The sequence below is a fragment of the Mastigoproctus giganteus genome, chromosome 9, assembly GCF_048544385.1.
Source record: "Mastigoproctus giganteus isolate SK-2022 chromosome 9, ASM4854438v1, whole genome shotgun sequence".
Classification (NCBI taxonomy): Eukaryota; Metazoa; Arthropoda; class Arachnida; order Uropygi; family Thelyphonidae; genus Mastigoproctus; species Mastigoproctus giganteus.
In genome coordinates, this window is record NC_143583.1 from 154,845,575 (window position 1) to 154,861,168 (window position 15,594).

General features: G+C 37.4%; 1 protein-coding gene across 1 annotated transcript in view; it reads right to left on the reverse strand.

The window, feature by feature from the left end:
- Window positions 1-3,588: 3,588 nt before the first annotated feature.
- Window positions 3,589-15,594, reverse strand: part of LOC150080829 (dehydrogenase/reductase SDR family member 12-like) — a 135,868-nt gene continuing 123,862 nt past the window's right edge. Inside the window, exon 10 of the mRNA XM_090380836.1 lies at window positions 3,589-3,701. Coding sequence (XP_090236962.1) covers window positions 3,589-3,701 — 113 coding nt within the window. The remainder of the gene's footprint in view (window positions 3,702-15,594) is intronic.

Genomic DNA, 15,594 nt, shown 5'->3' on the forward strand with positions numbered 1-15,594 from the left:
CCACAAATTCCAGTAGATATCTGGAAAGTTAAAATCATCCATTATATTAAGACATTCTGATTTGCTCATCCATTCTATTTGTCTGTATAGTTGTTCATTATAGTCACTACAATCATTTTGTCTATAACAAAGAATACTCTAATTTCTTTTTTCCCAGTGCTTATGTCTTTATCGCTTTGAATCACTGTTTGCAATTTAAGTAATGCAACTATCACCTCACTTTTTCACAATAACACAAAAATACTCTTAATGAATGATTTGAACAAATTTGGTATGGCATGAATAAAAGCCACTTAGGATGAAAAAAAACTTTCACCCATGTAAAAAACAGAATTTTTTTTATAATAGAGTAGTTATCTGATACCCAATACACTTAGAGAAAGCAATATTCAGAGGAAATACCTCAATTACAGGTAAGCTGCATACTCCCAATAGTTTCTTCAAATGCAAAAAATTAGGAGAATTAACTTGAAAACAATTTAGAAAAATTAAACAAGTACAGGTGGCACATATGAGTCAGAGAAAACAAAGATGCTGCTACTATTCAATAGACAAAACAAAATCAATGTTTTGATATTGAATTTGTTTGATTGTTAAGATATATGCTGTTCTGTTTGCAAAATACGAGCAGAGCCAGAACAGATGGAAAACTTCTGCACATCTATTCTGCAACCATCCTTCCTCAATTTGAATTATATCCCCATATGTGCATAGTCTGAGCAACAGGAACAATCTTATCAGCATTGAGTTTACTCAAGTCTTAAACACCTCAATCAGATCCCCTCACAGGTGCCTAGTCTCTAGGTGCTGCAATTTGTAGCACCTTCTATGTACCCATTCTAGCAGCTCTATATCCAGAGGTCTGGAGGCCTCATTTTAGGAAAGATGTAGAGTTGCTGGAATGGGTACAGAGAAGAGCAAGGAGACTGGTGAGGGGAAAAAAGGGATGTCTTACCAAGAAAAACTTTAGTTTTGCAATTTTCAGTGTCTGGACCTGTGAGGTGATCTGATCTGATTGAGTTTTTTTTTTTTTTTTTTTTAACTTATTGGTGCATCGGCTTCTGTGGCCATAATGCACCTCCCAAAGTTTTTGCATTTTACTCTGATCCAAGCCCGAGGCGGAATTCGAACCCGCGACCTTTGGGTTGCCAGGCAGGCACTTTACCCACCTGGCTAGCCTGGTTGGTCTGATTGAGGTAAGGTTTTGAATGGCTTGAGCAAACTCAATGCTGATGGAATTCATCCTCTTGCTCAGACTATGCACATGAGGGGACAAAAATTCAAACTGAGAAAGGATGGTTGCAGAATAAATGTGCAGAAATTTGCCTTCAGCCAATTTTTTTTTTTTTTTAGTTGATGCTGTATAAGCTTGCTTTCTTGCATCAATTGCCACTGCTAATGCTAATGGGTGGAACAAGCTTCCATCTGTTGTTGTGGAAGTGGTTAGTTTGAATAAATTCAAGAAAGAACTAGATAAACTATTGGAGGGGGATGGATAGGTGAAATGGGATTTTTTATTTTTTTGGCTGTTGCTATATAAGCTTGCTTCTTTGCTTTATTTTCCACTACTAATACTAATACTGTAATAGCAGCTGAGATATATCAATATCAATAAATTTGGTACGATCATATTTGAAAAACATAACTATTAAAAAAATATACTGTTTGAAATCCAGTAAAATTTTTTAAAGGACATACTACTTCTGTAAATCTTTCAACAAAAAAAAGTCAGAACTATTAAAACAGTTGGCTTTTTCTCAATAGTTCCAAATAACAAATGCAATATTCTATGCTTTGAATAGATCTAAACAGGAAAAATTTTTTTTGTAAAACTTAGTACTCAAACACGTTATTTCTGCCAATTTTCAATTTGACGTTTTTCACTAATTAATATCAGAAGTCTGCATACACATTTAAATAAGAGAATAACATAAATTTACATATACACTACCCTCCAATGGAATACTAAATTAAAGAAAAAAAAAAACAAACCATATGTCCCAAAAAAACAAATTTTTAATAAGCAACAGAATTCTATGGGTTTTAATGATATCAATAATCCCTTTTTTGGGGGGGGGGGCATTTTCCAAAAGATTTTGGTACATGGAGACTGGAAACTTGCTGCACTCCACCAATAAGGCTGCAACTAGTAATCTGCTAGAACTAAGATGGCTCTCAACAACTATTCCAAAATAACTCATAGGTGTTTAATTGGATTTTCAGATCTTGCCTGAGAATGACAGTTCACTGTAGTCTTCTCATCAAATCACTGATATACTGACAATGCTTTATGATATGGAGATTCTCATGCTGATATAAATATGGCCCCTCTCCCAAGAACTTCGACAATAAAGGTAAGACAGAATTGTTCAGAGTGTCATAACAGATGGCTGTATTCATGGTTTCCTAGACACCCAGTGGTCTAAACCATGTAAAACAGGTCCATTTCATCATACTGCATAGCTTCCTCCGTTCTATCATTGCTATAATGTCTACTGATTATGTTCTCTGCACCAGGATAGGCAGTGACATATTACTGAGAGAGCTTTGGTTTACCAGTGGCTGGACAACCACAGTAACCAGTTCTATGAAATGATTTCTGGTTGTCTGCATCACATTTAACTGAGTTCTGCCAAATGCCTCTTGAGTCAGCACATAAATGGTGCCTCTGCAATTTCCTTTCACTAATATGTTCAATGATCCCTAGAGTTCCTCCTCTTCTGTTTCATGTCAACAAGTGATAATGATCATTAATGGTAGTCTGCCTAGCTTGGGATGAATGGCTGCATTATCTTCTCCTCCTGGCATTATCGTATCCAGGTATCATCATAAGGGGGAGCATAACGACCAGGTTTTTGAGTGTTTTTTTTTAGATGATCTAGGAATGCTTATAAGCATGGTTAAGGGGGCATATGTCCCTCTGCCCCCTGAATACACCCCTGCCTGCTGGCATACAATGTTTCCAATGGCTGATTTTGAGCATCCTACTCTTTTTGCTATGTCAAATGGACATGCCCCAGAGTACTATCACCTGTCTTCATGGATCTCTTCACAAAAATCCAGTCCTTTTCTCATCCCATTAATTTTATCTGCTTGTCAATGGGTGTAAGCGTTTTATATCCTATTTTATAACTAGGTCTGTCACATACCTGTCATGTGATGTCTGGAATTAATCATTGTTTTCTAGGGCATGGCAACCCGATATATGATGGAGGATAGTATATATTTAAAAATAAACATTGCACTTTTCAAAAATAAATCATTTTATATATTATTTACAACTAAAAATCTTTCTAAAGTATTCTTTAAAACAGTGCTGTAAGATAAGAGCAACATATAAAAACATTTTTTACAATTTTCTTTAAGTAAAGATTCTAAAATGCATTCCAGTATTCAATTATGCTACAAGATAGAATAATATCTCAATGCTAAATTCTAAATGGCAACTGAACAATAATAACATACATCTCCCGGATATATAGAACATTTTTTTCCCCTGTTATCTAGATAAATACAATGGTTCTGCAAATCCTCATTAGAGATGCAACTATATCTACTGGCATCTAATATACAGTTGTTTCAAGATGTTCAAACTTTGAATTTTTCCATCATTTCATCTAGCATATGCATAAATGAATCTTCTTCGGCAACACTTGACCTTGTTTGGGCAAGAGGAAGATGAGAAGGAACTGGTTTACGATCTAAAAATTAAATAAAACTGCAATTTGGATCGTTGTTTGTTTTTAGTCTTTTATGAATTATTGGAGAATAATAGTAACTGTATCTAATTATAACTATCATTAATTTTGCAACTCTTTCTATACAAAAAAGAAAAACACTATAAATGAGTACTACAGCAGTGTGTGCATGCACATGCACACAGACACACGTGAGAGAGAGAGAGAGGAGTGGAGGAACGTGTATTATAAATATACTGTTATTCACACTTACTCATTACAACAGAGATTAAAGGCTTCAGATAAAATTAAACAAAGAGAAATACAAAGAGAAAGTAATCATTTAGTGCGTTTTATAGGGTAATATTAATTGCTGTATTAATTCTCTCACTGCCTTAGCTTTATTGAATTGAGAAATGGGGAAAAACTGACATATAGTAAAACAAACTTCACAGGTGTATGAATAATTCTGTTGTACTGATATTTCATTCTAATGAATTACTGCTAAAAATTACTTTTAAAAAACTAATTAAATAAGTTCTGCTTCCATTTTCTCATAAAATTGTAGCTTCCACTTTATTTTACTTAAATATAAACTTTAAAATTAATAATAAAAAAATGCATACTATGAAAGAAAATATTTGTTACAAAATTAGTTATTAGAAGCCCAGTACCATATAAAATTTAAATAAACCTCATGTTCAGAAAAGTAAATATAACTCACTGTTAATTTTTACATATTAATTATTAATTTTTGTTTTAATGTTTAACTTTTTTTTCTTGTATTAATAAAAATAGTAACTGTAAGTGCAATATACAGGTTAAGATTGCTTGAATTATATTAATTCTAATGCATTTTTTTGTCAAAAGAGTGAAAACTGTTTATGGGAATGTTTCTAGAGAAAAAACTAAAAATAACGAAAACATGAGGATCTTTCTTTCTTTCTTTTTTTTTTATGAAAACCCCAAACACGAGAGGTATAGAACCTATAGTACTTAGTACCGTGCTTGGAGGTTGAGAAGACGAGAAAAGATATTTGTTGACATTAGACTTGAACTTCTGTAGACTGTAATTTTCAGGAAATACATATGAAGGAAGGTTGTTCCAGAAAACAGTAGCTGAATGAATAAACAAGGAAGATGAAAAGTTGGTTCTGTGAGTTTGAAGTTGGACAGTAAATGGATGTTGGCTGGTGGCGGCACATGTTCAGAATGTTTTGAAAGAGAGAGTAGGAATTATAGAAGCTGATTCAGAAGAACAGTGCCCATGGAAGTATCTGTAGAAAAGGTATGCAGCAGAAACAGTACGTCTATGAGACAGCAAGTGGAGAGATGCTGTTAGAGATGAGTCATTAATTAATCTAACTGCCCCTCTTCTGAATGGAATCTAGAAGCCCGAGAGAGAGGCTTCTAGATTCCATTCAGAAGAAGCTTCTAGAAGCCTGGATTTGTGATTTGTACAGAATAAACAGCTGTTTGGAAGAAAAGTAACACCGAGAGAGAGAGAGAGAGAAAACCAAGTTTTATAGATGCTCTTGATTCTAGATTCTCTTGTGGAACCTATTTCATTTTGTGGTGTTACATCTGCTTTTCGTACATTTTCTTTGATTTGAACTTTTTAAAAAAATTTCTTTATAAAAGAAAGGGGGGAGGAGTAACTAAAGGTCATCATACATTAACTGCTTTTTTTTTTTAAGGTAAAAGTTGCCAGTTGTACATCATACAGGACAGTATATATGTTTCACTGCAGAGGGAGATGGATTTGGGCATAATCATTCCAAAAATATGGAAAACAATAAGGGATATTATACCGAATTATTTTTCCAAATTTTTTATAATTTCTATTTTTTCTTAAGGCAAATCCTTCAATAGCCATATTTATTGAATTATGAATGACAGTGTATGGGTATAGTCATTCATAATTTTCATATAAAATTTTTATTTGCAAACCAATGCATTTTGGACTATGAAAACCAATATGTTGCAAACCAATAGGTGGACTATGAAAATAATTCACTGAACTGAAATTTTTTTGTCAAAATTAATTTATTCAAATGAAACTTACAAAGCATTAATAACAAATGAAGTCATCAAGGGCTTGGAAATAGTTTCATTATAGTGAAAGTTTTATTAAAACAGTATTCATATTCATTATAATGGGATTATATAAAAAAAAAAAAAAAAAGTGTTCAGTTTTTTTCATATTTTGAACTTTTTTTGGTGGATAGAGCAGATATAAGAGCAGATCATTGGATATTAAGTGAAATTTGAACCACAAATTGTCCAGAATTCTGTTGTGCATATTCAGTATTTTATATATTTGTTTTGTGGAGGCAGACAAAAGAAGTATCATCAGAAAGAGGGTTTCTGATGTACTTGTGTAACCAAAAAATATTCTATTCTGTAACTTAGCTTGAGATTTTTAACAGTGACCGTAGAAGTTTTTCTGATTTGGAAATGGGGTTGTAGAATTTGGGGGCAGAGGTTGCCATCCTTGGTGTAATTATATGAGTCTGAATTGCTTCCTGTCTTATTTACTTTTGTTACAAAAGTTTAAGCCATCAGCAGTCTTACCCCAATTGCTGTAAATCTTGTAACCGATCATGCATAAATCAAAACGATTCCTCAAGACTTTTTTCCTGCTCAGATAATCTGCAGTACTATCTAGTTTAAAATATACTCAGAGTGGTTATTTTTTAAAAATACTTTCTTAAACTAAGTGGTTGGTCATAAGGTTGCTATGAAGTTTTCTGTTTGACACCAAGTTTCAAAGTTTATTACATGTAATGTACACTAATTTTTTTTTCTAATGAAATAAACAGAGGCTATAGCAAATAAAAAAAAAAAAAGGACCCATTATGGATAGGTACACATTTTTGAGTTCACAACCCAAGGTAGTTGTGAAGTTTTTATGAGTGGAAAATTTGGAATGTTTATAATGCTGCCACCAACAGATAATTTTCCATTAAATTTTATCTCCTCTGATCAAATATGTAGTGAAGATAGACTAAAAATATTCCTCCCCCCTCCCCCAACCTCTTACAAGTAAGTTTCTTCTTTTTTTTTTTTTTTTTTTTTTTTTGCATAAGAGGTGGCCCATGCAGTTTCTATTTGATATCAATTTTTTTTTTCTTCATCATGGACCTGGGTTCAAATTGCACCATGGGGGGGGGGGAGGTTTAAACCCGGGTCCATGATATTGGCAGTACAGCTCGCTTCACCAAGCCTACATTCCCCAAGGTCGAAGTCACAGCTGAGGCTGCTGTTGTTGTTATTTGGTTTTTAGGAGCATTCATTAGGTGGTAGATGACTTTCATCAACCGGTGAAATACCACCACTTTGCTTATTGGAGGCTTGAAGTGGTGAAACCCATATTTAGTCTCTACAGCAAAGTTTCCGGCATTCCCCTCCCCCCATACTTCTCCTTCAACCCATGCACGGTACTAAGTACTATAGGTTTTGATACCTTTCGTATTTGGGGTTTTCATTAAAAAAAAAAAAAAAATAGCAACTAAGGCCATATTGCTTCCGGGGATATGCAGTGGTCATTCCCTGACCTTTCCGCATCCTCTATATTTGGTGGTCACAGGCTCGAACCCCAGTCTAATCAAGAAGTGTGTACTATGCACTGCTGCTCCTGCCCACCTGGCTACAGAGGCACCGGGAAAAAAAAGTTCTTCTGCATGTATATCAAATATGAAACTTGTTGGAAATGATTTCTGACCCGGTGCTATACATAAATATTTATCTTCAGACCATAATAATGTTTGTTGTTGAATTAACAATAGTTCATCTTCATTGTTGACAGGTTGCACAATTTCATCTGAATGTTCCTGTTCACTATCATCATCATTTGTCCCCAAGAAATCGTCACTCACTTTTATGCCGTGGAATTTATACAAAGGTGAATTTATCAAATACCGTAACCATATTTTCACTATTTTCTTCTGCACACATCCTTGTAGATATGATTTATGTATGAGTCTTCATTTTATATGTACATTAATGGCATAATCGTCATCTAATTCTCTAGGTAATTGATAAACCATCATATTTATGTTAACTGGTACATTTATTACTTGTCCAATGATCCCATATTGTCCAAGTTCATAATGTATGGTGAATTTGCATAAAGGGTTATCGTGGTGATATCAAACACTCAATTACAACATCCAGTGGAGGCAAATGAGTAGGATATGTTGGATATATAAATTCATTTGACGTGGTCATAGTTGGTATCCGTCCCTCTTAATGAAGTATGACATGTATTACACGTCATGAAAGTACTCACTTCTTGTAAAGGAAATTCATTTTCAAGTAATTCATATGAAGTTGTTGGAAATGGTTTCAAATCTAATTGAAACCATAAACGATCGCAAACATTACAACTAAATCCAAATGGGTTTTTGTACACTAGTTTTACAAACTCACTGTCAACTCATGTAGACACTAAAGGGACATAATCAGGAATCTCATTATTACACATTTCTAATTTCACTTTTTTTCGTGAACAATATTCCTTCATTCGTTCTGCTGTAGTTTTAGATTCCTGATAAGTATCAGGCATAGTAGAACTCTGTGGTTGAATTTCATTATGATTCGGAATAGTTTGAATTTCTAATTTCCTTTTCTTCCTTTCACGATATTCCTTCATTATTTCAGCTCGAGTTTTTTTGGGTGCAGTTTGAGAACTCCCAGGCATAACGAAACACTCTTGTTGAATTTCATCTGGATTCGCATTTATGTCCAACTTCCCTTTCTTTCACGATATTCCTTTGAATGCTGGGCTTTAGATTTTGGCACAGTCACTCAAGTATTAATCATTATGCTGATATAATGGTATAACATAGCATGTCACTGCTCAATTGTACTTGTTGTGTCACTGCAATTGTTACATACAATTGAGTTTTCTTGGGTGCATGCATTGTACTTGTTGTGTCACTGCACGCAACAAGTACAACGCATGCACATCGGGTTTCGTGACGATTTCTAGGTAATGTAATGCTTTTTTCCAAATAACGCTGGTAAAAACGTTTTTAACGTCAAAAATACCTTGACACCCTCAAGCAGAAACTCCTGGCATTCAGCAAGAGACTTTGCCATTAAGGGGAAAGTGCCCAGAGGAAAACAGACAACAGGATATTTAATGAAACCAGAGTGGCATCTATAGGAAAATCAGATAAGAGGAGAAGGAAGGCAATGGACCTCCTCCCCCAAACTAGAAGGCACTCAGGGAATTCTGGGGTAACCTGTGGAGCAGCAAAGTTAGCCATAATGGCCGTGCCCCTGGAGCGATCTATAAAGAAAGAAAACCAAGAATGTACAATAGATAACAGAAGGGGAGATTTGGGAGGAAGTGCAACAGTCAATCAAGAAGCCCCACAACTGGCAAACCTCAGGAATAGATAACATTCACAATTACTGGCACAAGAAATTCAGCTGTGCACACAAATGCATAGTGGAGCAGTTCACCCAGATAATAAGGCACCCTGACACAATTCACGAGTCTCTGACTCAAGGGTCACCTACCTGGAGGCTAAGGACAAAGATACCACAAATCCAGCAAAGTACAGACCAATTACTCGTCTCTCAACAATGTTCAAGGTCCTAACCAGCTGCATAACTGAGAAGATATCAGACCACTTGGATATCATCATGGCCAAGCAGCAAAAGGGATGTAAGCAGACAAGCAAAGGATGTAAGGAGCAACTGACTACTGATGGAGCAAGCCTACAAGAAGCACCACAACCTGTACCTACACCAACTACCCAAGGCCTTCGACTCCATGTCCCCATAGCTGGCTGATAGAGACACTGAAGATCTACAAAGTCAACACAACACTGACACACTTCCTAGAAGCAACCATGGCTAAATGGAGGACCACCATCAAGGTCAAGAACATCACGACAAGACCAATACCCATCAGGAGAGGAATCTTCCAGGGAGGTGCCCTGAGCCACTATGGTTCTGTCTAGCACTCAACCCACTGCCCACCGTGCTCAATAACAGCAAGTACGGATATACCCTAAAAGAAGGGAGGAAGAATCTGTACATCCTCTCTCACCTGATGTACATGGATGACATCAAACTGTATTCTGCAACTGAGAATCAACTCAAACAGCTATTCCAGAGCACCGAAGAGTTCAGCACTGACATCAGGATGCAATTTGGACTAGACAAATGCAAGACTCATGGATTACATCAAGGACATCTAGTTGGACAAAATTACCAGCAGAATACTGGTATGAAGAGACTGAATCCATGACGTACAAATATCTGAGAACGATGCAGGCCCACCAGTTAGAACACAAGGAGATCAACGCCCACCTGACTGAGGAATACCACCAGAGACTGAGAAGCCTGCTAAATTCAAAGCTGAATGGTGGGAACATGGTCACAGCCAAAAACACTCATGCAGTCTCAATAGTAACATATTCCTTCAGGATTGTAGACTGCACCAACACCACTTGAAGTTGGCCACCGAGAGACTGACCATAGCCTATAGAGAAGGAGGGAGGAAATTGGCTGACCTCACTGAACAAGGGAAGAAGGCAATTAAGAACCTGCGGGATTACTTCTAGGAAAATACAGCACCAATCTACCAAGCCATAAGAAAGATAGACAAATGGCACTCAACATTCAACGTCAACAAGGAGACTATTTGTTGTTGTTATGGGGGTTTAATGGCACATAAGCTACTATGGCTATAATGCACCTACACAAGGAAATGAAAGGAAAGCTCTTCCCCAAGACTGAAGGAGTCATGCTTGCCATCCAAGATCAGGTAATCAATGCCAGGAACCACAGGAAATTCATCGCCAAGAACCCTGAAGCAATAGAAGACATGTCATTGATGCCACCTGGCCCCAGAAAAAATCCAAGTACATCACTACAGGATGTAGAGTGATGTTGTTGTTTTTGGTTTTTAGGAGCATTAGCAACTAAGGCCATATTGCTACGGGATATGCGGTGGTCATCTCCTGACCTTTCCGCATCTTCCGTATTTGGTGGTGACGGGCTCGAACCCCGGTCTAATCAAGAAGCATGTGATACGCACTACTGCTCCTTCCCACCTGGCCACGGAAGCACCAATTGTAGAGTGATCAACCAGACAGAGTACACTTACAGACACGACCAGGTGGCTAGAATAATACATCATAAGCTAGCAAAAATACCAACCGATCAACAAAACATTGTTATTATGGCATGGTATACTGGTACCGTGCCATAATAACAGATAAGACAATCCAGCTCAACAGACCAGACATAACCCTCATTGGCAAGATGTAAATGGCTATCTACCTTATCAACATAGTGGTGTCCAACACTAGCAATTTCCAGAAAACATATGAGGAAAAGATCAGGAAGTACTCAGATCTATGACAGGAAGTTAAAGATATGTGGCATATGAACAAGTAATGACCATCCTGATCACCAGGTCAACCACCGGCATGGTGCCAAAGAGCCTCCATAAGAACCTAGCAGCAATAGGCCTTCCAGAGAACACTTACATGGAACACAAGTAAGCCACGATCCTGAACACCTGTAAGATAATAAAATAATAATAATAGTAACACGACACAATCAACTACCCTATACACTTGGTAACAGTACCCATCATGAGGGTGGGGAAAACCCCCATAAAGGAGAAAAACTTTTTATAATAATAATAAAATCACTATTTTATGGTTATCATCAGGGACAGATTTATACACCTAGCCACACTTAAGCCTCTTATGCAAGAGTAGATCAGTAAAAATTCACACCCACCTAAAACTCTTGTGACAAAAGATGGAAACTTAGCAGATTTATTAGTCCTTTATCTACATATCCACCAGCCATACACTCATTTCTGTCTCTGATGGATACACTTCCACAGACAAATTTTATAATGCATTTCTGGTTGTCATTGAAAATATCAGTCTCCAAAATCATGAAGTCCTCATAAGAATATTACTGAAAATGGCTTCTTGCATTGGGATCATTTCGAGGGTTTAGTGTCAAAAAAACATAACTACAAAATCACGTTTTCCTTCACTTTCTAAAAAACCATACAAAATGAGAAATAGTTACTTATAGCATGATATATATCAACATTGATTTCCATGATGATGTTTAATAGTTCACTAATAAATTAATTAATACTATGGTGTTGTCGATAATGCTTTTTGACTTTAAAAACAGTTTAGAGAAAGGTACTTTACATTTTTGTATTAATTAAATTTTTATTGAAATATATGTCACTTTTGTTCACAATAAATTCAATCGTACATTAAATTTATTCATTCCCATGTTAGCATTAGCATTAGCATTAGTAGAGGCATTTGATGCAAGAAAGCAAGCTTATGCAGCATCAGCCAAAAAAAAAAAAAAAACCACTTCCACTTCACCCCTCCGTTCGTTCAAAATACCTGTCCAGCTGAGCCTTAAACTTATTTAGGCTATCAACCTCCACCACAAGGGATGGAAGTCTGTTCCACCAACCAACCACCCGTTGGCTAAAGGCAAATTTCCGCACGTCTATCCTACATCTGTCTTTCCTCAATTTGAATTTATGCCCTCTCAGGTGATTATTCTGAGCTAGAGGAAGAATCCCATCAGCATTGAGCATGCTTAAACCATTCAAGGCTTTATACACCTCTATCAGATCACCTCGCTGGTGCCTAGTCTCCAGACACTGTAATTTGCAAAACTTAAGCCGTTCTTCGTAAGAGCACCCCTTTGTTCCATTCACTAATCTTGTTGCCCTTCTCTGTACTCGTTCCAGCAGCTCTACATCCTTCTTGAAATGAGGCCTCCAGACCTGTATACAGTACTCTAGGTGTGGCCTGACCATCGCCTTATACAATGGAATAATCACCTCCTTATCCCTGCTGGAAAAATTCCTGTATATCATTGACAATACTCCATGAGCTACTCTTGCAGCCCGTCTGCACTGCTCAGAGACCTTCATATCTGCCTGCACAACCACCCCCAAGTCCCTTTCATTCTCTACCACTGTCAGTGTTGTACCACAGAGTTGATACGTTGCTCTGGGGTTGCTGTTTCCCCATGTGTAGTACTTTACATTTGTCAATGTTAAACTTCATTTGCCACCCTCTCAGCCCATCTGCTCAACCTTTCCAGATCCTGTTGCAGCAGCATAGTGTCAGTAGTGTCCTTGACAACCCTGCCAACCTTTGTATCGTCTGCAAACTTGGACATTAATCCCGATATACCATCATCAATATCATTTATAAATACAGAAAACAATAATGGACCCAACACTGAGCCCTGAGGGACTCCACTAATAACATCAGTCCACGATGAGCAGTGTCCATTGATTACCACTCTCTGTCTTCTCCCCCTCAACCACCCCTTTATCCATAGCAGTAATTTGCCTCCAATGTCACACTGCTCCAATTTGTGTAGCAGTCTTCCATGTGCAACAGTATCAAAAGCCTTTCTAAGATCCAAGTATATAATATCAAAGTTATTCCCTGCATCCAGTTCTTTTGTGACTGCATCATAGTATCCAATCAAGTTGGTCAGGCAAGACTTCCCCCTTAACAAAACCATGCTGTGTCTGAGCTCTAACTGAAGTCTTGTCTAAATGATCCTGTGCTTCTTTAACCAGTGCCTCCATTAATTTTCCTGGAACAGAAGTTTAAGCTCACAGGTCTATAATTACTTTGTGTCAGCCTTGATCCTCCTTTGTGAATTGGGGTCACATTTGCACATTTCCAGTCTATGGGTACCTCCCCTGAGTCCAAGGAAGTTCTCATAATTATGGCTAAGGGTTTGCTTACTTCCTTTGCTGCCTCCTTTAATATAACTGGATAGATCCCATCCACCCCGGGTGCCTTTCTTGTGTTTATCTTCAACAGTTTCTCCTCACTTTACTCCCAGTTATTTCAAGATTCTGTAACTTACTGCTAGAGTTGAATACACCTCTGGCATTCCCCTCGCTGAATAACTCCTCATGTGTGAATGTCGATGCAAAATATTCATTTAGTTTGTTAGCTACCTGAGCAGGATCATCAACACTTGACCCATCAATATCAAGAGGACCAATCTGATTCATCCCTCTCCTTCTAGAGTTTACATAAGTAAAGAACTCTTTGCTGTTTTTCTTTGCATCCCTTGCCAAGGATTTCTCGTAATCTGCCTTCGCCTGCCTAACCTCCTTTGTAACCTGGTTGCATATCAACTTGTATCTATCATAGGCTTCTGTGTCATGTGTTAATTTGTAAGTATCCCATGCATTTTTCTTCTTCTGCCATATGCCTCATTAGTTCATCTGACATCCATGTTGTTGTTCTTCTGTATCGTTACCATCATCATCATCATCGGCTTCACTGGGACCTTTACTAAGACCCTCGTAGAACCCATGATAGTGTTGGGAATAATGTTTTTCTCGGCATAAGTCCATGAAGTATTTATGATTCTCAACATGGATCGGCAGAGGGCCATTAAGTATTGTATTTCTTCTTTTAATTTCATATTTGAGAAGGGTGAAGCCAATGAAGAATCAGTTTGAATTTTAAGCATTTGAAATTTTCACCTGAGTGTAGCTGTACATGAAATAAACATTTCTGGATCTTCCTTCCAGTACTGCAGAATATTGGTGAATACTTCAACAGACTATTTGAAGCCATTTTACTGGTTCCCAGTAGAGTCTATCTTTCTGTTTTTGATTACAGTGCCACTTGTTTCTTTGAAGTTTAATACCTCTTCCTGGCTGACTTCTTTCCACTAGGTTCCAGTATTCTTTAAGCCCTTTTGCCTTTCATTTAACAGACTGGCATTTTCTACGGCATAGTCTTTTGTTAAAACATATTTCGTAGCTATTGCTTTGCCATTGATGATGGAAAAATGAGCCTCTCCCCTTTGTATCTTCTTTTGATCACATTCCTTTTCCATGTATCAGGGCCTGGAGATCTTCCTTCTTTTGCATACAGACTTCCCATCTAATGTTGCAGGGACCCCTTTTGTGGTGCAATGTCCTGGATTAGGAGCACCTGAAAGAGTATCACTGCCTTCTCTTTGTGGATTTATGTTTGTTAAAATGGCATAAACTTTCTTCTTTGAGTTATTTCTACTTCATCATTGGAAGAGACAGAAGAAGAAATGTTTTCTTCTGACTTGGGAATGTAGGAGACCGGCGGGAATTACTTAGCAAGTACAGGTCACTGTTGAAAAAAAGCCCGTGAATTAGGGTTGAACTTGAAAGTGTCTGCAATTCTGCCCAGACACGATAGGAGGGAGTATATGATGAGAGCCTTGTCGATCAATTCAGCCCTGGAGGGATTGTGCAAGGCTCAAGGGGTAGAATTTTTTTTCAGCCTGGACTGTACTTGTTAACAGGAGAGATTTGCTTTCTACAGGGATTGGGGATACACTTAAATAGAAAGGGTGCAAGAACTTTTGCTGATGCTGTCGAGGCAGTGTTAGGTGGGGGTCGGAAAACTGGCTAGTTGGGGGGGATACAAGGACTAATAGATTAAACATGTAGCCAGTGGCAGAGGTGAGAGTGATTCTTGCACTGCTTCTATTGAAATGAGCAGAAGTCTGAAAAACAAGATGCAGGATATTTCAGAGACTGCTGGTAGTCATTGGCGGTACAAGTAAACACATGGGTTGTGTTAGAGTAGCTAAGAATAGAAACAGGTGCATGTATACCTGATTGTACACCAATGCTAGGAGTTTGGTAAATAAATTTGATGAATTTGAGGTAGTTGCTCAAAACATCAAAGGCAGATATTGTTGGGATATCAGAACAGATATAAGTAATGCGGAACTGGAATTTGGGGAATACAATGTGTATAGAAAGGATAGACAGGACAGGAGGGGAGGGGAGGAGGGGTTATGCTATTAATTAAGAAACACAAAGTCCAAGGAAGTGAAGCCAGTCGACATCGATGGACAGGGCAGTGTC